Here is a 21424-nt window from a genome sequence, read left to right on the forward strand (position 1 = left end):
AATAGGGGTGATACCCCTGGAGTTGAATAAATAAATAAATGAATAAATAAATAAATAAATAGATAGAACAATAAATAAGCCCCCGTGTGCGCCTGGGGGGCGGCCCCCGGCCCGCGGGGAGAGGGGAGCAGGTCACGCGGAAGTCAGCTGGATGGCGAAGACCTCGCCCCCCGACGGCGACTCGGCGGAGCCCCCAGTCTCGGGTCCACCTTCCGCGCTCCCGCCGGCGCCCCCGCCCGCGCCGTTGAGGCACACGGCCTCTCCTGAGCTCTCGGCCTCCTGGACGTTGTACTCGCCCTTCTTGCAGGCGGTGGACTGCACGTAGAAGGCCAGGCCCGCCCCAGCCGCCAGCAGCGCCGCGCCCCCGGCCGCTCCGCCCACGGCCACCCATAGCCACGGACCTGCCGCGTGGAAATTTTCACCGAGGGTGGGAAAGCGCCAGGCTCCTCCCACCCCCAGTCACTGTCCCCTGGCATGAACACGAGGTCAGCCTTCATGCATCTGGCATGTGAGCCCCAGGGAAGTGAGCCCGGCCTGTGAGAAGTTGGAGAGCACCTAAGGCCCTCTAGGGGCAGTGGGACCGCAGACCCAGTTGACACCCCATGCGAATACAAGCCCTTGACCCCAGAGTGGTGAGTCAATTCTCTCCATTCCCAAAAGGACGAAGACCAGTGAGGCCAGCGCAGTTTCTCCACCCCAGAGAGAACCATCCCCAGGAGCTACATTTAATGGGGGAGGGCACCTCGTTGACCCTCATCAGCTTCCCTGGGTCCCCCTTCCCCACAGCGCCATAGTGGAGGGTGAGTTAGGTCAAGTCATCCTCACCCTCTACCCCAAAACCCACTCCAAGTTCATCAGAGCCTCCCACAGCTGTCACAGCTCTGAAGGGTCCCTCCCCCTGGAGCTGACCTTCCTCCCGACCTCCGCCTCCCACCCCTGATCTTCCATCAAGAGCCCCATTCGTCAGGCGCGTTGACTTCTACTTTGACCCACTTTGGTCTCGTCTTTTGGGATTGAGAGGCAGAGATTGATACTGACCCGAGCCCCAAGGCCCGGGTCACGCCCTCCAGCAGATCCCTTGCTCCACCCCCAGCTGTCACTTACCAGCCACGCGCACCGTGATGCGCCGTGCATGGCGCCCGTGCGCGTTGGTGGCGGCGCACTCGTACTCCCCGCCGTGACTGCCCATAGCGCCCGCCACGCTTAGCGTGCTATTGTTGCTCGACAGGCCGATGTTGAGGGCTCCCGGGGGTGCGCGCCAACTGATCTGGGCTGGAGGCCAGGCCTCTGCGCGGCAGGTCAATGTGAAGTTCCCGCCTGGCCGCACGCTCGAGGGTGAGGCGGCCAGCTCCGCAACTACCGGACGGTCTGCAGGGGTCAAAGGGGTGAAGACCGATTTAGCGGCTGCTCAGCGGTTACCCAGGTGCCCTACTCTGGCCCATCATAATCGGCCTGACGCCTCCTCTTTTCCGGTGAGGGGGAGAAAATGCTGCTCGCGTCAGAGCACCTTCCCTCCACAGTCAGTATTTTAGGACATAAATTTTGCTCCCTTCTTATTGAATGGGAGGAGGTGGATCTTTGCCACTATCCATCCAGGATTTAAGCGAGTTCCTGTTCCCTAGAATTTTCATTACCACCCAGGTTTAGGCCAGAACTCCCTGCTCCCAACAATGGGACTGGGAGAGGTGCCGCTGAACTTCCGTGGGCTCTGTCACCCTGCAAATTACTTTTCCAGGGACAGAGTCCCTTGCATCAGGAAAGGCCTGCACTCACATTCCACGCCCACAGTGATGGTCCTGGAATCTGTGCCATGAGCATTGGTGGCCACACAGAGATAGGTACCCGCATCCTCTCGGGACACGCGCTGCCTCTCAGGCTGGGGCGCACCCTCTCTGGAGCAGTGCACTTGTGGGAAGGGCTGACCTCGGGCGGTGCAGGCCAGCGCTGCAGGTTTAGCCCCTTCCAGCCATGTCTGATGACTTGGGCAGGTGGACTCATCCATCTGTGGCGACGCTGCAGAGTAGCCAGTAGAGGGCGTCAGGGAGGGGGCCCGGGACCCTGGGGACACCCCTTACTCCCGCCCACCTGGGCTCCGCTCACACTCCGCGCTCACGACAACTGTTTTGACCGTGGAGCCGTGCCGGTTGGTGGCGTTGCAGATGTAGATACCAGGTGTCAGGTCACTAGCAATAGCGGGGTCTCTAGGATTAGGGTTTGAGCTTGCCAACGGCAGCACCGTCCCCTCACTGGCACCCTCAGAGCCCACGCACTCCACGCTTGGCTCTGGCTTCCCTTCGACATCACAGGAAAACAGCCGTCCAGATCCTTGCACCCAGGTCCAGTTGCTGGGGCAACTCAGCTCGTCAAAACTGGGGCCATCTGGGACACAAGGAAGCAGGGGTTCACATAGGGGACAGGAAGCTGGTCTGGGTGGTGCCGACAAACCCTATCTTGTCCTGAGCCGCCTCTACTCACATTCCACCGTGACAGCCACATTTTTAGCTGCAGAACCTCGAGCGTTGGTGGCTTCGCATCTGTAAGTGCCTGCATGCTCCCGAGCCACGCGCAGCAGCCCTTCGACAATTTTGGCCTCCCCAGTGCGTACACAGCTCACGTTGGGCGGAGGGACCCCGTGTGCCACACAGCTCAGCGAGGCCTCTGTTCCCTCCAACCAAGTAATCTGTTCTGGGCAGCCCACACTGTCTAGCGCCGGTGCATCTGAAAGGAGGCGTATGTTGTTGGGTTTGAGGTCTGGGGAAGGATGTGATGACCTTAGTGACCCTTTTTGGGTCCCAGCGCCAGGCTGGGTTGGGCAGGCTGTGCCCTGCAGGGACTGCTAGCCAAAAGGGTGTAGCTAATCAAGCTCCATGAGCCCTGAGTAAGGGCATTTTTCTAATTCCCACAATGAACCCACAGGCCCTCTCCAGTCTTCAGCCTAAAATTTTTGGCCACTCAGACCGCCCATTTTTTGCCAGAGTACACCCACACACCCACGCCCCCATCCTTTTCCAAGATTGGTCCCTGATGCCGCTTCCTCACCAGCCTCTTCCCTTTTCCCAAGTCCTGCCCAGAGACACACTTCAAACCCTATTATACTTCCCTATAGGTCAGCCCCGCTTAGGCCCTGAGAACCAGAAAGAGATGCGCCCTGGGTACCCCACTACTCACATTCTACTGTTAGTGTCACGTCCTTGGCCGCCTCGCCCTGTATATTGACCGCTGTGCAGCGGTAAGTGCCCGCGAGTGCGCGAGTGACCGGACCCAGTAGGCCAAGCGCCAGCACAGCCCCGCCGTCGGGCCTCGCGCAATGCACTGAGGGCGCTGGGTTTCCTCGGGCCTCGCAGCGCAGTGTCTGCTCTGGGCCCTCTGGCCACGTCCAGCTTCTGGGACAATCAGAGTCGTCCAGCCGGGGACCATCTGTGGACAGGGGCGTGGGATACAAGAGGCTAAAAGTGGCTTGCGATGAATGACCCCCGCTTCCACTATGCGATCGCGATCGGAGAGTGAGCAGGTGATTGGAGGTCACTAGGAGCTGGGCGATGGGTTAACATTAACTCACATAGGACGCGAAGCTCCGCGCTCTCGTTCTTGCTCAAGATCTCCCCATCCACCTCGAGGATGGCTTCGCAGAAGAAGCCGCGCCTGTCATCATTCTCAGTGACGTTTAGCTGGAGTTGGGCGGGCTGCCCCAGAACAGCAGCTGGAATTCCCTCCAGTGTGACCAGGGTCCGAGCCCCGGCTGTGCAGGTTACTGTCACCATCTTCCCCTCAGGGGCGTTGGGTTCACTCAGGTTCAGGAGGGGCGCGGGGAAGCCTGGGGACCGAGCATTGCCGGGAGTCCGCTGACCACGCCCCTCCTACGGGTCAAAGCCCGCCCCTTATCTCCCGGAGCGTTTCCCGGGTTGCAGCCAACTTCCCAACCTCTATCTGTCAGTCCTTTAAAATTTCTCTGGCCATGCCTGTTCAGGTACTGGGATCCCGCCCACTCATCGCCCCGCCTTTGAGTGGTTTTGGCCCCACCCCTAGGTAGCGGAAATCTGGGTGCGCAGCTCCTTACTGTAGATCGTTAGGTTCTCCCGGGTCTCTCGGCTTTCGCCCCCCAAGGTCACGGTGCAGACCAGCTGCCTGGCACCCTCCTGCTCTGCGCTTGCGGTGACTGTAGCAGTGGCCATGAGGGCGTCCCCCTCGAGTGTGACATAAGGATTCAGTCTCTGATCTCCTAATTCGAGGTAAACCCCAGCTTCCGGGGCTGGAAACAGTCCGTCCAAAGAGCAGCTCACCGGCTTTTCTGAGCCCACTTCTAGGAGCCGGGGAGCAATGAGGCGCGGGGAGTCTGGAGACAAGGCTAGGGTCGAAGAATAGGGCTTAAATTTATGTACTGAGCAGTCGATATGTACTAAGCATTTCACATTCACTATCTTATATTATCAGTCTTAAGGCATAGACGAAAATAACTCAGCGGGTGAGCGTTGAAGTAAGGGGTAGCATTCAGATGCATATGTCTCTAAACTTAAAAATCAGCCCACCCCAAGTTGGGGACCCCACACCCACTCACCGAAGGTTCGGAGCTCTCTGGGGGCGGAGCTGTTTTCAAACAGTCCCAGGCCATGCGGCCGAAGGTCCAGCTCCGCGCGGCATGAGAAATTAGCTCCATGGTCCTCTCTCCGCGCCAGTACCGTGGCGGTGAGCACCGCGCCCCGCGCTCGGGGTGGCTCGCCGGCAAAGTTGCGGCGGATCAGCTCCTGAGCCCCGCGCAGCAGGGTCAGTGTGAGGCTCCCGCGGGGACCGGCGCCCGGGACCCTACAGCTCAGGGTGAAGTTCTCGCCCACGGGCTGCCAGGCAGGTAGCGGCACCAGCTCTACGCGATCTGGCCGCTCTGCAAAACGGGAATCGCTGCTATTGAAAACTGCTGGGGCTTAGGGAGGTAAGACCCAGAAGGGAGAGCGTGGGAATCGAGAGGGTGGAGCCTAAAGGGGAGGACCCCGGAACCCTGGGGCGGGGCCTTGGAAGGGAAGGAAAGTAGTGGAGTATAAGCTTGGCCACACAGAACTCACGGAAAGTGCGAATGAGCCCACGCGCCTGTAGTGTGCGCCGTGCGCAGCGGAAGAAGCAGACGGGCTGGGTCTCTGGCTCGCGGATGTCCACTAGCTGCCGCGCCAGCCAGCGCAAGCCCCTCTGGGTCCCATTTCGACGCAGCGAGGTCTCCAGGCCACCGCGCTCCGGCCGAGGGCAGTTGGTGCTGCAGTTCAGCCACAGCGAGCCCCCGCGCTCCACAAGCGCAACGCGGGGCTGCAGGTCTGCCCAGAAGGGCTCCTGCGCGACCGCTGCCCGGGGAAACGCGGGCTCAGCCTGAGATCTCAGTGCCCCTACACTGAGTCAGGGGTCCCCGAGGGACGAGCAGAGGCCACAGTCAGGAAAGAACCCAGGAGTCCCGCGTCCTGCCCGGGCCTCAGGTTTGGATATGTGCTCCCAGAGTCCAAACCTTGAGGGTGTCTCTGGGACATGGCAACGGTGAGCCCTGGTCTCCAAGGCTCCAATGAAGTGGTGGGAAAACATGATGGGAGGGGAAGAGAGGGAAAATGGGGTCTTCGATGCACACAGCAACGCTGGGAGGAGGGGACTCCAGGTGGGGGATGGGGAATGAACGAGTTCTCAAGGTCCTGGCAGATCGCCAGGAGACTGAGGTTGGAGTGAGGGCAAAGCTGAGTTGTGCCTGAGTCAAGGATACGGGAGGACCCCAATCCTGGGTAAAGAATATGGAAAGAGGACGCGGGGCTGGACGCTTGGAAGGAACCGCGGGAACGACCCGGTTGCCAGGGCTCCGAATGGAGCGGGAACAGCGCCTCTGAGTCATGAGTTGAGGAGATAGGGTCTTTGCTGATCGTGAGTGGGAAAGACGCCAGTCCATGGTCCACAGTGCACCACACAGAGCGAGGAGGTACCCGGGGAAGGGACAGGAGAGCCACAGGGTCTCTAGGGCACAGGGTTGGGTGCAAAAGAACACCCTCCATCTCGAAGGGAGTAGGAGGGCCAGGAGTCACGAGGCTGGGTCTCTGTGCGTGGTGGGGGGAGGGAGACAGGGGCTCAAGGTGGGGAGCAGAAGCGTGGGAGCGAGGAGAGGGCGGAGCTGGGAGGGGCGTAAGGCCGCTGCTCAGGTCTGGCAACTCCGCCCCAGCTCTGTCCACCCCGAGCAGCAGCGGGCTCTTACCTGAGAGGCCAAGGATCCCCAGGCCCAGGGCAGCCCAGAGGCCGAGTAGCGCTCGGCGCAGCCCTGGCGAAGGCCCTGGCATCGCCGCCGCGGGGGAAGCGAAGGAAGCGAGGGGAGCGCGAGTGACGAGCCCGGCTAGAGGACGGCGCGGCGCGGCGGGTGGAGTGTGGGGGAGGCAGAGTTGCGCTCGGGGATTGGTTTAAACGTTGGTAACTTGGTTTCCAAGGAGGGGGCGGCGGCAGAGGCGGCGGGGGGCGGGAGGCGAGCGTGCACTGGGCTCCAGGCCTTGGCGAAGGCGAGCCGGCAGGAGTGAGCGACCCCCGGGTTTACATGGAGGTCGGCCCGATCTCCTGGAGCCTTCTGGGGACGACCACGCTCTCCCGCGTCATCCTCGGCCGCGACGCGGAGGTGGGGGGATGCTGGGTTGCCCTGCCCAAACCTCCACCCACCCTGGTTTAGATGCTAGGATAACAAGCTGGGCTTGAGCTCCGCCCGCAGGTTTAGCTCCTCCTACCAGCGCCCCTTGGGGCGGGGATTGATTTGGAGCTTAACAGAGGTTTGAGCAACACCGTGTGGGGAAAAGACGGGTCTAGAGGACGGTGTGGGGATGCCTCCTTCCACTGAACCGTCCTCTGACCCCGAGGAGCTGAGGATGACAACCACACCTCTAGTCCTCCCGCTCGGCTCCGGCACGCGACGAGGGGGCGGGGACGAAAGTGCCAGCGAGTCGGAGACACGTGTGCGTGCGCGCAGCGTTCGCGGGCGTCTAAATTAGAATCGGCTCGGCTCGGGGTCTGTATTTACCCAGCGTGCAGCGGGCATGTGTCTACCCGCCTGTGCGAGCACAAGCTTCCCAGGGAGCGCTTCTGAATGCGCCTTCCTCGGGGCGGGCGGGGCCCTGGACAGTGACGGCTCCGCTAGGTACCCTGAGCGGGCCTAAATTCTGCATCTTCGTGAGACCGAGAAATCAAATGTCACGCTTTTGACCCTGCATCTGGGTCCCAAGCTTTGACACCTCCCATATGCCCACCTGGCCCAGTGACTACCAGGACGTTGCTAGGACACCAGGCTCTGACAACCTACGTGGACCATCTGATGACCTCTCTCTCTTGCTGTCACTACATAGATAGTTCGTCTGGGTATCCCTTTCCCGCAATACGTGACCCTATATGACCCCGCCCACTTATTTTCTGTTCCTCAACGCTAATAGTGGGCTGTGGGGATGAGGACCCCTCCGATGTTGGCCTCCTGGAAAGCCGACTGTGTAAAGTGGAGATGGGGGTGGGAAAGGAAACTTAACATCCAATCAGAGCTGCTGCGTGGTAGCGACGGAGCCAATGAGGAAAAGCTGTACAATGAACCAGCCCTCCCCCAGCCCAAGGCCCCTCCAGGGCCCCATTTAGCCCATCTGCACCTCACTGATAATGCTAGCAGATGTTTTTTTACTACACCGGTTGGGAATGCAGAGGTACTGGGGCCCTGGAACCTCAAGTAGGCCTTGAGGGAGAAACCTCAAGTGCCTAACTAAGCAAGACAAAGAATTTTGAGAAAGCAGGGCCAGTAAAGGAGACACTTTCCTCTAAGGACCGTTAGGCTGTGTGACAGAGACTGGTCAAGGAAGCTTTATTGATCCAAGCTGGGTTTACTAAATTGTACCAGACTTCTTTTTCCTTTGGCTTGGTTGGCATAGAATAGCTTTCTAAGCCCGGGCTGCTTAGCTGGGCACTTGCACAGGTAGGCAGCCCCCATGGCAAGAAGGATCCCCACAAGGGCTGCGATGGAGATGGAGGCCAAGGCTTTGGAGGCGGGGTTCCAAGCTGGGAGCAGGAGGTGAGAATTAGGAAAGGTGCACATAGAGGTCTGGCGACCACTATGTGGTCATTAGGTCTGCACACCATCCTGAAGTCATAATCTCCCTCCCCCAAGTCCCCAGGTGCCTCACCTAAGGCTGTTAGCATAATAGGTGCTGAGCTGCTGTGTATCACCAGACCGTGGAGACTGAGGCGCGCGTGGCAGGTCAACGGTTGCCATAGGTTGCTGGGCCCAGTGCGCAAAACATGGGTCAGCGTCACATTGGCCAGATTCAAATCTTGGAAGTGCTCCAAGCTTTCGAAATAGATGACCTGGCCGCGGCGCCTCAGGATCACCATCAAGGAGCCCACTGGGAACACGTGCGTCACGTGGCAGCGCAGAAAGTACTCCTGGCCAACCAAGATCGGTGGTTCCAGGATAACGCTGCGAGGCCGCTCTAAAGCAAGAGGGGAGCCCCACCGTAAGGTCCGCGGGCGCCCCCTCTCGCGACTTTCAACTACCCCATCCTTCACCTTCTTCCCCTCACCCCAGCTGGACCTGTACCCCTGTCCCTCACTGTAGGCGGTGATCCTGGCGGTGGCCTCTCGCGTTTTTCCTGCGCAGGTGACGAAGCAGTGTACGTCGGATCTCCAAGCCCTCACATTCAGCAGCTGGTAAGATACCCAACCTGGCCCACTGAGCGTCTTGCCCAGCAGCAGCTGGGTGCCGACACTGGAACTTTCCGGCAGCAGCTGGGTGCTGGAACTTTCCGGCAGGGGGCAGCTATTGCTGCAGTTAAGCCGCACTGAGCCCCCCTGTGGTACCACCACCAACTCAGGACTAATGCGTACCCAGAAGGGCGCTGGTGTCCCCGAGGGTGCGGGAGGGCTGCCGCTGGTGCCTTGCACACGCTCAGCCTGGCTCCCCAGCACGCCTCCATCTCCTGGATACGCGGTCACAAGCAAAAGCAGCAGCGACAGGAGGAGCAGAGACCCCATGGCAGAAAGCCCGCGCTGAAGGGCCTGGCGCCAGAGAGCCACCACTGGCTCTGGAGATAGGAGATTCGTAGTCCCGCCTCCTTAGACCCGCCCAGAGAGGGGCTCCGAGATCCCCAGGGGACCCAGGAGCCCTGCAGAAGATATCCATCCCTTTTGGCCCAGGAATGAGATTCCAGACCCCATTGACAACCAGTTGTCATTTCAATTTTGTGGACCCAGGTCCAGATAATTTTTTTTAAACTCCCAGATTTAGAACAAAGCCTCAGAGTTGAGCCAACAGGCAACCTTCTCTTGGGAGAGGAAGTGGGAGGTTAGGAGCTGTGGCTGGGCTACGTAGAGTTTCTTCCAGTAGATGTGACAGGGTTTTCTCTCCTCACAGAGGCTGACGCTGAGGCTGATGAAAAAACTTTATTGGCATAAAGGAGAGGCTTCCTGAGGTGGGAGGGGGTCCAAAGCCTTGCAGTACTGGACCCCCATCACTTCCCCCAGTGTCCTGAACACTGAAGGGTTTTGGAGCTGCACGGTGTTCTATTCCTTCATGGTCCCACTGAGGCAGAGACAGGTGAGATAAGGTGGGATACACAGTTGGGAAGAATTTCATGGGACTTTATAGTGTCGCTGCACAGGAGGGGCATAGTCACTGAGGATCACTGAGAACATAGGCTGAGAAACATGTGGGTGGAGAGGTGATTAACAGCACCAGTGCCGAGAAGGGGAAGTAGTAAGGTCTCAGTGAGTGGTGGCCAAGCATGTCATCATTGCTAGCTCCTACGGTGCCTTAATGCCTGACAGAAAAAGCACCCTTTCTGGGAGAAAGCAGCTTGGCCAATGGAGTATGAAAGTCCAGCCCCACTTGATCTTTTTACCAGGCACTCTTGTGCAGTGCCCAGCCAGGACAACTCTACCTGGCGACTCTGAATGTAATTAGACTGAGAATTCCATGAGAGTGAGAACCTGTGTTCACCTTGTTCACTATTGTAGCCTACATAAAAGGTATGCAATAAATAGCTGGCAAAATACCAAATTAATAAATACATCATCATCAAGAGTTGGGGACAACTGGACAGCAGTGTCAGAGCCTTAGAGGATGTACGGGCCTTTTTGTTTCACTGCTACCTAGGTCTGTGGGTTTATTCTTCCTTCGGGCTGTGGGGCCCCGGCATAGGCAGTAGGGAGTGAACCTCAGTATTTCCAGGCTGTGGATCCACAAGGTCCACGGCCATCACTCCCCCACTGTCCTGGTCAGATCTGACATGTGTCCAGGTCTCGCCGTCTCCTTTTGGCTCAGACTGTGACTGCGGGTCAGGTGTGAGGCCTGGAGATCCTATTTGTGCAGATGCCACGACACCAAATGTTGTCTGCATCCTCAGGCCACTGTCCTATCCTGTTACCCTGAGGAGGTGGACGTAGCCAAAGGGCTTCTGTCCACCCTTCTCTTTCGTGCAACACCATGCAGATGAGGGGGCGGCGAGAAGGAGGCCCTGTCTCGGGGCGGGCTCAGGGGGGCGTGGCCTGTGTGTTCAGCTTCATGGCGGCGGCCTCCTGCGCCTTCAGGAGCTTGTATATCTTGATCTTCCGTTGGCGGTTATAGAGGTAAGTGGCCACGACCACAGCGCCCAGGATGGCCCCAGCCGTCAACAGAACGATGATGAGCACATTTTTCCCGGCTGCTGGAAGGACACAAGGGACTGAGGATCAAGCTAGGATCTCTGTTCCCACCTGCGCCCAGCCCCGCACACTGGCACACTCACTGAGCACGGTCAAGAACACCTTCCGGGTGACGGCTCCACGAGGGCTCTCTGCCTTGCAGATGTAGGTGCCCTCATACTGCTTCTTGACAGGTCTCAGGTCCCCAGTGGGCAGCAGAGCCCCATCCGTTTCCCGAAGACAGGTCAGCTGAGGGACCGGGTTACCCCATGCCTGGCAGGACAGCTTCTGGTTGGTCTCTTCTGGCCACGTCCAGTTCCCCAGGCAGTCACTCTCGTCCAGTCGGGGCCCGTCTAGGGAAACAGCAGGATGAGCAAAAGGGGGACAAGGACACCCCTCACATCCAGGACGACCAGGGGTGGGGACAGGCCTTGGAGGGCAAGAGTTCACCGGGCCTTTGGGCTGGGCCACAAGGGCAGGGGTCATTGTCTAAGACCTCCACTCACACAGGACCCGAAGCTCCTTGGTCTGGTTCTTGTACAGCAGGTGGCCAGCCACCTCCAAGGCAGCAGAGCAAGAGAAATGGCGACCGTTGTCCTCAGCTGTGGCGTTCAGCAGGAATTGGACGCTCGGGGCCCATGGCTCAGCTGGGGCGTCGCTCAGCCTCACCCTGAGGCCAACGGAGGCTTCACACGCCACTTCCACCTGGGTCCCTTCTGAAACCTCCTGCTCGCTCAGGGTCAGGTTGGGAGCTGGGAAACCTGAGGCGGAACACAACAGTGAGCCCAGTCCCCGCGGCAGGCCATGTCCCCTGAGAGCCTCACCCCTGCCCTTCTTACTGTAGACTGCCAGGTTCCTCCAGGACTCCTGGCTCTGGTTCCCCAGCATGATCGCACACACCAGCAGATGGTCACCCTCGTTCTCTGCAGTCCCCTCCACCCAAGCTGTGGCTGAGAGGGAGTCCTTGTTGTACGTGACCGTGGTGTTCAGCCTGTGGTCCCCCAGGGCCAGGTGGACCCGGGCCTCTGAAGCTGGAAACAGCCCACCCATGGAGCAGACCACTTTCTCCGATGTGCCCACCTCCAGGATCCTGGGGGTCTCAAGCTGTGGAGAAGTCATCGGCAGGACTGGGGAGAGAGGGTGAGCGTGAACAGGTGAACAGAGAGGCCGAGACATCCCACAGCTGGCTGGGGCATCTTTACTCAGGCCATAGAGTCCAGGAAGAGAACGTTCCAGGTGTGGGAGTAAAGACGCCCCAGATCCTGCAGCCACAGGCACCCCATCCCCAGGGCATCCCGCTCCTGTAGGTAAGCATCTGTCCTTTCCAAAAGCTTCCGCAATCTAGCCCACCACCTTCTCGATACTGGCACAGCCAGGGGCTCCTTCCCGGGAACCCGGCACCCACGCAGGAACGCTGCTCCCCTCTGAGTCCACCTTGCCCGGGGCCTCACCAAAAGTCCGGAGCTGCCTGGGGGCCGAGGTGTTCTGGAAGAATCCTAGTCCTTGGTGCCGCAGGTCCAGTTCGGCTCGGCATGTGAACTTGGCACCATAGTCACCTCTGCCTGCCAGCACTGTGGCAGTGCTCTCTGCTGGCTCCCCCACCGCAGGTTGCCGGCTCAGTTCCTCCTCCCCTCGGAGCAGCACCAGGGTGAGCTGGGCCCGGGGTGCCCCGCCCTTCACCTGACATTTCAGGGTGAGGTTTTCGCCCACCGGCTGCCAGGGAGGAAGGGGGAACAGCTCCATGTGCTCCGGGAGCCCTGTGGGGACAGTGGGGGAGTTTCCCATGAAGCTGGCCAGCGGGCACCTGTCCTGGAATCTCGCCACTCCCCTGACTTCCCAAAAGAGGACGCAAGGTAAGCAGACAGGAATGCAAGAGCTTCAGGGAAAGCTGTTGAGAGGCCCAAGTGTTTGTAAAGGGGACCAAAAAATTCTTTATGTAGTGCAGCCAGATCTGAAAACAACTGCAAACTCTGTCCCCACAGCCTGGTCAAATATAATGCCCAGGAGAAGCCCCTCCACTAGACATACTTTAACCAGGGCTCCTGTGAGCTGAGGGTGCGGCTGGGGCTAGAGCCCTGGTTCCATCCCAGACCACAGAACAAAACCTCTGCTCAGCCTGACTTTTTGCTCCATGGTGCACACCACCTTCTTTTTCTTCCCCACATTGGGGATTGAACTCCTGAGCTACACCCCCAGTCCTTTTTATTATTTATTTTGAGACAGGGTCTCACTAAGTTGTTGAGGCTGGCTTTGAACTTTCAGTCCTCCTTCCTCAGCCTCCTGAGTTGCAGGGATCACAGGAGTGCACCATCACGCTCAGCAACACATCTCCATCTTCTAAACATATACAACAATCTATTCTATTCAATTGTTTCCCTATTTCCTCCTTTTGCCCAAGGAGGGAAGGAATGTGTGTGTGTGTGTGTGTGTGTGTGTGTGTGTTGGGGACAGAACCCAGGCTCTGGGGGCATGCCAAGCACCCCTAGCCCAGGGGCAGAGATTTTTGTTTGCTTTGTTCTTTTGTTCTGCCTGGCACACAGTAGTTGCTCAATATTTGCTGAAAGAATGAGGTAGAGCAGGCCAAACTGATGGGAGGCTTTTCAGGAGCCCAATTTGAAAAAAAGTCCCCCCCCCTGTGCTGGTAAAACCCAGGGCCTCACTCAGCTCCATCCCCAGCTCCAAGGGCCAGATTTCAAGGGAAAGAGAAGAAGGAGCTGTGGATCCCATGTTAAAAATGGGCAAATAGAAAAATGAAACCGAGGGCTGGGGCTGGGGCTGGGGCTGAGCGGTAGAGCGCTTTCCTGGCATGAGTGAGGCCCTGGGTTCCCTCCTCAGCACCGCATAGGAATAAACAAAGTGAGAAATCCATTGGCAACTAAAAAATATTTTTCTTTTTTTTTTTTTTAAGAGGAGAGAGAGAGAGAGAACTTTTGATGTTTATTTTTCAGTTTTTGGCGGACACAACATCTTTGTTTGTATGTGGTGCTGAGGATTGAACCCGGGGCCGCACGCAGGCCAGGCGAGCGCGCTACCGCCTGAGCCACATCCCCAGTCCTAAAAAATATTTTTTAAAAAGGGAAAAGAAAAAGGAAACTGAACACCCCCTTGAATATACATACAACACAGAGGCCAGACTCCATTCCATACGGAGGAACAGAATCCTAACCTGATGACCAGGACGTGTATTGCACGATGAGCTGGGGATTAGCACCAAGACCCCTGGCTCCCCAGGGAGGGAACATGATGACCTTCCCTTCCCTAATCTCTTCTCAAGAGGTCCCAAAATGTCACCTGCAATGCCCCTAAGGTGTGGGGAGCCAGGCTGGCCTGTGTTGGACGCCAGCTTATGTGGCTTCTTGCTGTGGATTGTGGTCAAGTGCCTTTGCCCCTCTGGGCCTCAGTTTCCTGAACTATAAAATGGGGCCATTAGAAGTGGAATATTATTAATCAATTTAAGAGACTGAGTGACTAAAAATGGGCAGGAAGCTTCTTTTTAGGGTGATGAAAATGTTCTCAAAGTAGATAGCGGCAGTGGTTGTACGATTCTATAAATACACTGAAACATTCATCCAGTTGTGCTTTTTTAAAAATTTTGTGGTGCTGGAGACAGAACCCAAAGCCTTCGAATGCTAAGCAAGGTACTACCACTGAGCTACACCCCAGCCCCCAAAGGGGTGAATTTTGTGGTATGTAAATAATATCTCAGTAAAACTGTTAAAAAAAACCAAAAGGTCACAAAAACCTCAGAGGTACAGCTCTTAACTCCTTTTTTTTTTTTTGAGTGGGGTGGTGCTGGGGATTGAACCCAGGGCCTTTGTGTGTGCAACACAAGCACTCCACCAACTGAGCTATATCCCCAGCCCCAGCTCTTAACTCTTAACTACAGAAACTGGAAATGGCAGAATAGGAGGTCCCATCAAACCTCAGCCTCTAAATGGGACTCAGCAATCCTTAAGCCTCGTTCCCTTAAAAGACAAGAACTTGGAGGAAGGGTGTCTGATTTGTCCTTACCTCTCCTGGACCCTGATCCTCAGTCCCTCACCAAATCCTGGTCACTTCATCCTTCATCCCTTCTTGGATGCCACCGTTGCCAATAACATGTGCAGCCCTCAGGCCCAGGCCCAGCCACTTTCTGACTCCTGTACGTCCTGCTACCTGGATTCTGGACCTGCCCACAAATCCTCCATGGCTCCCAGCACCCCAAGGAAGAGAAGGTGGCACAGCTCCTCCTTTCCACCCCAACAGTGTCCAGCTCTTCCTGACCCGCCCCTAGGATGGCCCCTTGTTCACGGGCTGTTCCCTCTGTGCTGGGGATTGACCTCGGGGGCTTGCCCATCCCAAAGGCACACGATACCCCAGCCCCAGGGCGCCCATTTCTACCAACTCCTACACATCCACCAAAGTCCTAGTGCTCCCGTTCTCTAGGAACTATACTTCTAACTTTTTTTTTTTTAATATTTATTTTTTTAGTTTTCGGCGGACACAACATCTTTGTTTGTATTTGGTGCTGAGGATCGAACCCGGGCCGCACGCATGCCAGGGGAGCGGGCTACCGCTTGAGCCACATCCCCAGCCCCTACTTCTAACTTTTTTGACATGGCTTAGCCACCCAGAGGATGCCTCCTCATGTTGGCATCAAGAGTGGAGCAGAGCCCAGCCGGTCTCTCCTAGGCACCGCCCACCTCATATGCCCTGGAAACAACCACTGGGCAGCCACCGGCCCATTTCCCAGAGGTGGAAACCAAGGCAAAGGGAGATCCAAAGTCACCGAGGAGAAATGCGGCGGAGCTAGGACCCAACCTGTAGTGCTGGGTCCTCAACTGCCAGGCGGAGACTCAGAGAAGCCCTTAACTAGATTTCCCAGGGGTTTTCAGAGGCCACCAGGAATGTTTGGGGACTTTCCTCACCTGGCGGGCCAGCATCTGCTCAGACACCCTCCAAACCAGAAGTGGAGTCGATGAGTGCCTGAAGGCTTTCTTTGTGAGGGGCCATGAAGCTTCACCCTACTGTCCCCAAGGCAGGAGGTCTCACGTGATGGAAAAGTAAACCTAGAACCCATGTCCCCCACCCTCGCCCAGTCCCTAGAGCCACGCTGGGCCTGGGACCCAGGCAGTCTCATTCCAAGTCACTTGGCCAGTTCTCTTTGTTGTTTCTCCTTTTTGTTTTGTTATGATTTGAATTATATTTGTGCTTTTTTTTTTCCTTTGCCTTGGAAACTCATTCTCACACATCAAAAATCCTCAAAGCAAAAAGGACATTACAAGAAAATCCTCCGCCTCCCCCTTTCCTGGAGCCTCTCAGCAGTTTTTTTATTCACAGCCAATTAATATTGTCCTTGTCATTTCTCTTTTTTTTTTTTTTTTTTGAGATGGGGGTCTCACTAAGTTGCCCAAGTTGGCCTCGAACTTGTGATCCTCCTGCCTCAGACTCCTAAATTACTGTGCCCACATTATTATTTCTTGTGTTTCCTTTTAGGGCTCCTTTGTGTGTAAATACCACCTCCCCGTCTGCCCCCTTTGGCTCTCTGCCATAGAAGATGGCATGCCACTCATGCCTAGCAGTACTTTCTTTTCAACTTTACAGTACACCTTGGAGCACTTCCCTTCTGGCACAGAGGAGTTTCCTCATTCTTTTACACAGTTACATACTATTCTCTGATATGGCAAACCTACTTTTCTCTCCCTGGCCCTCTATAATGCAATCATTTGTGAACTTGTGTCCTCAAGCAGCTAAGTGGTAGAGAGCTTATCTAGCATGTGTCACATCCTGGATTTGATCCCCAGCACCACAGGAAGAAAAAAAATAAAAACTTTAAGGCTCCACCAATGCCTTGATGGGAGGGGCCCATTTAGGACCAATTCCCAGGACTGGGATTTCTAAGGTGCAGAACACAAGCATATATCAATTTTTTTTTGACACTACCAGAGAATGAAGCCAGGGGTGCTCTACCACAGAGCTAATATGCAAATCCTTTTTTTAAAAAATTATTTATATTTTGAGCTGGGTGTGGTGGCACACACCTGTAATTCCAGCGACTTGGGAGGCTGAGGCAGGAGGGTCATGAGTTCAAAGTCAGCCTCAGCAGAAGCAAGGTGCTAAGCAACTCAGTGAGACCCTTAGTTGAGGGGCACTCAACCACTGAGCCACATCCCCAGCCCTATTTTGTATTTTATTTAGAGACAGAGTCTCACTGAGTTGCTTAGCACCTCACCATTGCTGAGGCTGGCTTTGAACTCTCGATCCTCCTGCCTCAGCCTCCTGAGCCACTGGGACGACAGGTGTGCACCACCGTGCCCGGCAAGCAAATATCATTTTGAGACTCAATACCTAATAACTTGCCACAGGGTTGTGCTCAGACTCCCCACAGTCTGGCCAGCACGGCTGTTGTCAATTCTTTTAATCAATGTGTGAACAATGTCATCTGAGGGCTAGTTTTAATTTGCATTTGTTTTTAGGGTTAAGAAAAAATATTATTTTGCAATTCTGGGGATGGAGCCCAGGGCCTCACACATGCTGGGCAAGTGCTCTATGGCTGCTGGGCTGCACCCCCAGCCCATGCATCCTTTTCTAAAGCATCAGATCCAGAGCCTCCTGCTATGTTTAAAGAGTATAAAACCCCTGGGCGAAGAAGCTCAGTGGTAGAGCATGTGCTCAGCATGCGCCAGGCCCGGGGTCCATCCCTAGCACCACACACAGAGATTAAGGCATAGAGAGATGGCGTTTTCAAATGGTCCCAATTCCTGTTGATACTCGAAATGTAATCAAAGAAATTCAAAGGGCTTCCAGATGACAGTGGAACTTTCTCCCTGCCCTTCGGTGAGCTGCTCTGAGGTTCCACCCCCACCTCTCCCACCCCATCTCCCTAATCCTGTCCCCTGGCCGCCACTCACTGTACACTGTGATGGAGATCGAAGCTAATGTCTGGTTTGGGCCACAGGTGGAGAAGCACATCGGCTTGCTGTCTTCCTCCACGTCACTCAGTTTGAACACCTTCCAGTTGTGCCCTCTGTCCCGCTCCTCCTTGGTCAGCGGAGTCTCCAGGCCCAACAAGGCCTCCTCTTCACAAGTTGAACTACAGTTCACCAGCACAGAGCCTCCTTGGGGCAGAGTGGCTTCTGTGGGGAAGACCGACGCTTGGGCATCTCCAGGCTCTGGAACACAAGGGTGAGGACAGAGGCGTGACCCATCACATGCGCCAATGTTACTGTGTGCCCAGCTTGGGCGGGGAGCTGGGCACACGTCCCTGAACTAACAAAACCCTCTGCCTTTAGTGTGGGAGACAGGAATATTCGTGCAAACAAGATAATTAATAAGGGATGTCAGTAAAGATTTGGCAAAAACAAAACAATGAGCGAACCAATGGTGTCTTGGTGATAGAGCTGGGCAAAGACCTGAGTGATGAGAAAGGGCTGGCCATCCAGAGAAAAGGGAAGTGGCTTCCAGGCAAAAGGAACAGCAAGTGCAAAGGCCCTGAGGCAGAGCAGCTGGAGCCCAGAGAGCAAGGGGGAGGGGGAGGAGGGGGAAATGAAATCAAGATCATGTGAGCAGGGCAGAACACACTAAAGAAGAGTTTTTAAGGCTGGGGATGTAGTCAGCGGTAGAATATGCAAATGTGTATATATATGTGTGTGTGTGTGTGTGTATATATATATATATATATATATATATATATATATATGTAATATGTACATATACATAGTATATATGAATATAATATACACAAATGCTTATGGTGTTCTTTGAGGACAATGAAGAGCCATGGAAGGAGAGTCAGATTGTAATACCAAGTCAGTCCTCTCCTGCCTTCTAAGAGGTCAGGGGAAGTGAGCTAGGAATCGGGCTAGCTCCGTACTCCTTCAGACACACTGTTTCCCCTCTCTGAGCCTCAATTTTCCCACTTACAAGGTGAGCGGGTGTAGTCACCACACACCCCTGTTAATAGGAGTCACAGCACAGGGAAGGTAGCGAGTGGTTGGCTGTCTTGTAAGGAAGTGCGATTAGAAGGAAGAGGTTATGTTAGACCTCAGACTCTGCCTGCAAAGTTGAAAAAAAAAAAAAAAGAAAAGAAAAAACAAAGTGCTGTGGAGGCCAACTGTAACCCCAGTGACTGGAGGGCTGGAGGATCAAATGTTTGAGGCCAGCCTCGCAATTTAGCAAGGCCCTAAGCCAACTTAGTGAGACCCTGTCTCAAAATAGAAAATAAAAGCTGGGGATGTAGCTCAGGTGAAGCACCCCGGGTTCAATCCCCAGTACCAAAAAAAAAAAAATTAATTAAAAAGCAGGGAGCCTGGCTGGACGGCCAATACCTGTAGTCACAGCTACTTGGGGAGCACAGATTGAGCTTAGGAACTTGAGATCAGCAGGGGCGACATACCCAGACCCCATCTCAAATGATGATATTAATATTAATAATAATAAATCTGAGGGGCTGGGGCTGTGGCTCAAGTGGTAGAGAGTCACCTAGCACATGTGAGGCACTGGGTTCGATCCTCAGCACCACAAAAAATAAAATAAAGATATTGTATCCACCTAAAACTAAAAAATAAATATTACAAATAATAATAAATCTGAGCACCCCTGCCTGGCCCTTGCAAGATTCCAGGCCTCAGATTAGCTCTAGCTGGGGCGGAGGCAGAACACAACAGAGACTGGAAATTCTCCAAGGGTGATTCTGGAATTACTCCCATTTCACAGGGGGAAAGAGGGAGGGCAGGCATCGGCCTTGCTGGACAGTGTTGGAAAGAAGGAGGCAGCAAGACGACACAGTTCCAGCTCCACCACGGGCTCTAATCTGGACTCATCCTGATTTCTAGTTAAGTCACCTCCCCTCTCTAGGCCCCCATCCGGGCTGGAGCGGGGAGCTGGGGAGTGCTGCTGCGACCTGCTTCAACGACCTGCTTCGCAGTCTGTGGTCCCTGAGAAAGTGACTCTGGAATTCCCCTGAGCAGAAGCAGCCTGGACTTCCCCAGGGGCAGAAGATGAGGAACAGAATGTCTGTGGGAGGAGATGGGTCCCCAAAGCCTACTCGGAGCGGAGGCCAGCCCCCCACACCATCTGACCCTGTCCTGGGGCCAGGGGTAGTGCTGCACCCCCACACAAAGCCTGCGAGGTGGTCCTTATAAGTGGTGGCCCCATTTTACAGCCGAGACCCTTAAGTGTAAAAGGGGCCCGAGGCCACCCATCGAGGTCATTCGGAGTCTGGGTTCCAACCTGCGGCTGGTGACTTTCAAATGGGGGGTTCTAGTTCCATCTCCCATAACCCTAACGCTGACCCTAGGCAGGCACAGACTGATCCCTTGCCAACCGGAGAGGCGTCCTCCAACCGCGCACGTCCAAGGCGCACGTCGTATCCGGGGAGCTGACCTGACGGCCACCCGCACCTTCGACTCACCTGGGAGCAGAGCCCCGAGCAGAGCCAGGAGCAGGGGCAGCGCGGACGGGGCGCCGGCGGGGGCCATGGCAGCCTGGGCAGTTCGCAGGGAGCAGCGCGGAGGCGAGAGGTGCTCACTGCGCACTGGAGCCCGGAAAGCGCACGGGTTCTTTATAACAGCTGGCCACGGGGGGCCGAGGGGCGGTGCTGCTTTCCCGGAAACCTCGAGCCTTCCCCTCCTCAACGAGGGCTCTGGCATTTCCGGACTGAGAGAATGCCCGGCCCGAGCGGGTGGTCCTGCCTCGCTGGCCGTGGCAGGGTCGGAATTTCCAAACTGAAGCAAGGAGGGCGGCAGGGCTGGGAGGGGAGAGTAGCGGGCTGCTCCGGGCCCCCGGGGGGCGGGGGTCTCATCCCCGGCTGGAGTAACCTCGATTCACCGTTTACTTGGTGATCGAATACTGCCAACTACCCTGAACAGTCGAGACTGATAACGTGTCCATTTCACAGAGGGGTAAACTGAGGCTGCGAGTTGCGAAGGGATCCGAACTCAAGTCTTGACTCCCCAGCTCGGGCAGGCCTCTCTAATCGAGTGGACAAGCCCCTCGCGGGGGTGGAAGCCCAGGGATCCTTGCCCGGAGTCCTGCATTCAAAGGTGCCCCTCCCCAAAGGGCATGTTCCAGCCAAGCTGCCACCAAGGTTTCCGGAGAAGCGACCTGAGCAGGCCCAGGCACCTCCCCGCGCCCGCAAGCCCTGCGAGTGAGGACGTGCGGCGCTCCCCGCCCGTGAGCTCCCGCCCCCCCACACCCGCGCGACTTCTCTTCCCCTTTTGGCCTCGGCCACGAGGGCGTCTTCACAGCTCCCAGAAAAAGGAAGGAAGCCGCGTGGTCCTGACGCCCGGAGACCTTCCGCTGTCGTCCCAGGCTCTGCAGGGAAACTGAGGCTTCGCGGTGGCGCGGGGAGAAGGGCGCCTGCCCCAACTGTGCGCGCCCTGCCACGGCCTGCACGTGTGACCCCAGGTCTCGGCATCCACACGTCGAGGCTGGGGACCTTGGGTCTCAGGACTCTGAGCCACGCCGCCTAAAGCTTCCTGTTGTGGGACGCTTGTGGAGTCGCTATGGAGACCTTGGAGGGGCCACGGAGGTCGTGAACCAGAAGGGGAAGGGAGAGGTCCGGGGGATGCGCTGGCCCTTCCTCCCGGGGACCCGGGCTGGGAATAACACGCCATCCGAAAAGGCGCCCCTCTCCCCGCTCGGATTTTTCTAAGGAATTTCCACGGGGATCTTTTGTCTTGCGGGTGCGGGTACGCGGCGTGCTGAATCCCCGCCCTGCAAACGACAAGGGCAAAGTCCCAGAGTGAGGTCAGGGACCGCCCGGCGCGCAGTCTGGAAAAGCCCGCGCCTTCTTTCCGCC

The 21424-nt window shown here is 56.4% G+C and overlaps 3 protein-coding genes across 5 annotated transcripts; all 3 read right to left on the reverse strand.

Annotated features, from left to right (window-relative positions):
• Positions 1-132: 132 nt before the first annotated feature.
• Positions 133-6290, reverse strand: Icam5 (intercellular adhesion molecule 5). Its single transcript, XM_027955198.2, has 11 exons — positions 6209-6290; positions 5055-5324; positions 4556-4876; positions 4058-4345; positions 3560-3814; positions 3169-3417; positions 2476-2718; positions 2101-2379; positions 1774-2013; positions 1105-1368; positions 133-401 (listed from the first exon to the last, which is right to left on the reverse strand). Exons 1-11 carry the CDS (start codon positions 6288-6290, stop codon positions 133-135), a joined length of 2760 nt encoding a protein of 919 aa, XP_027810999.1.
• Positions 6291-7807: 1517 nt separating this feature from the next.
• On the reverse strand, positions 7808-9030 carry Icam4 (intercellular adhesion molecule 4 (Landsteiner-Wiener blood group)). The gene is made up of 3 exons (XM_027955199.3): positions 8577-9030; positions 8151-8456; positions 7808-8025 (listed from the first exon to the last, which is right to left on the reverse strand). The coding sequence occupies exons 1-3, from the start codon at positions 8995-8997 to the stop codon at positions 7832-7834; spliced, it is 921 nt and encodes a 306-aa protein (XP_027811000.2). The 5' UTR covers positions 8998-9030; the 3' UTR covers positions 7808-7831.
• Positions 9031-9386: 356 nt separating this feature from the next.
• Icam1 (intercellular adhesion molecule 1) lies at positions 9387-20477 on the reverse strand. 3 transcript variants are annotated; one of them, XM_027955291.3, is made up of 7 exons: positions 20036-20477; positions 17535-17795; positions 12096-12401; positions 11484-11771; positions 11151-11405; positions 10749-10997; positions 9387-10664 (listed from the first exon to the last, which is right to left on the reverse strand). In XM_027955291.3, the coding sequence occupies exons 1-7, from the start codon at positions 20271-20273 to the stop codon at positions 10495-10497; spliced, it is 1767 nt and encodes a 588-aa protein (XP_027811092.2). In that variant the 5' UTR covers positions 20274-20477; the 3' UTR covers positions 9387-10494. The 3 variants fall into 3 exon arrangements, with proteins under 3 accessions (XP_027811092.2, XP_027811091.2, XP_027811090.2); XM_027955290.3 differs by having other exon boundaries at positions 9387-10667; XM_027955289.3 differs by having other exon boundaries at positions 9387-10685.
• Between the last annotated feature and the right edge of the window lie 947 nt (positions 20478-21424).

The sequence above is a fragment of the Marmota flaviventris genome, chromosome 1, assembly GCF_047511675.1.
Source record: "Marmota flaviventris isolate mMarFla1 chromosome 1, mMarFla1.hap1, whole genome shotgun sequence".
Lineage (NCBI taxonomy): Eukaryota > Metazoa > Chordata > Mammalia > Rodentia > Sciuridae > Marmota > Marmota flaviventris.

Excerpts from the sequence above, each read along its gene's own strand:
- Icam5 (XM_027955198.2), bottom strand. The coding sequence starts at position 6,290 with ATGCCAGGGCCTTCGCCAGGGCTGCGCCGAGCGCTACTCGGCCTCTGG. Across the intron at positions 4,877-5,054 it reads TGGGCTCATTCGCACTTTCC|AGCGGCCAGATCGCGTAGAG; the intron begins GTGAGTTCTGTG and ends CCCGTTTTGCAG. Across the intron at positions 2,380-2,475 it reads TGTGGCTGTCACGGTGGAAT|ATGGCCCCAGTTTTGACGAG; the intron begins GTGAGTAGAGGC and ends CTTGTGTCCCAG.
- Icam4 (XM_027955199.3), bottom strand. The coding sequence starts at position 8,997 with ATGGGGTCTCTGCTCCTCCTGTCGCTGCTGCTTTTGCTTGTGACCGCG. Across the intron at positions 8,457-8,576 it reads CGCCAGGATCACCGCCTACA|AGCGGCCTCGCAGCGTTATC; the intron begins GTGAGGGACAGG and ends CTCTTGCTTTAG. Across the intron at positions 8,026-8,150 it reads TATTATGCTAACAGCCTTAG|CTTGGAACCCCGCCTCCAAA; the intron begins GTGAGGCACCTG and ends TCCTGCTCCCAG.
- Icam1 (XM_027955289.3), bottom strand. The coding sequence starts at position 20,273 with ATGCCAGAGCCCTCGTTGAGGAGGGGAAGGCTCGAGGTTTCCGGGAAA. Across the intron at positions 12,402-17,534 it reads GATCTCCATCACAGTGTACA|GGCTCCCGGAGCACATGGAG; the intron begins GTGAGTGGCGGC and ends CTGTCCCCACAG. Across the intron at positions 11,406-11,483 it reads GAGGAACCTGGCAGTCTACA|GTTTCCCAGCTCCCAACCTG; the intron begins GTAAGAAGGGCA and ends GTTCCGCCTCAG.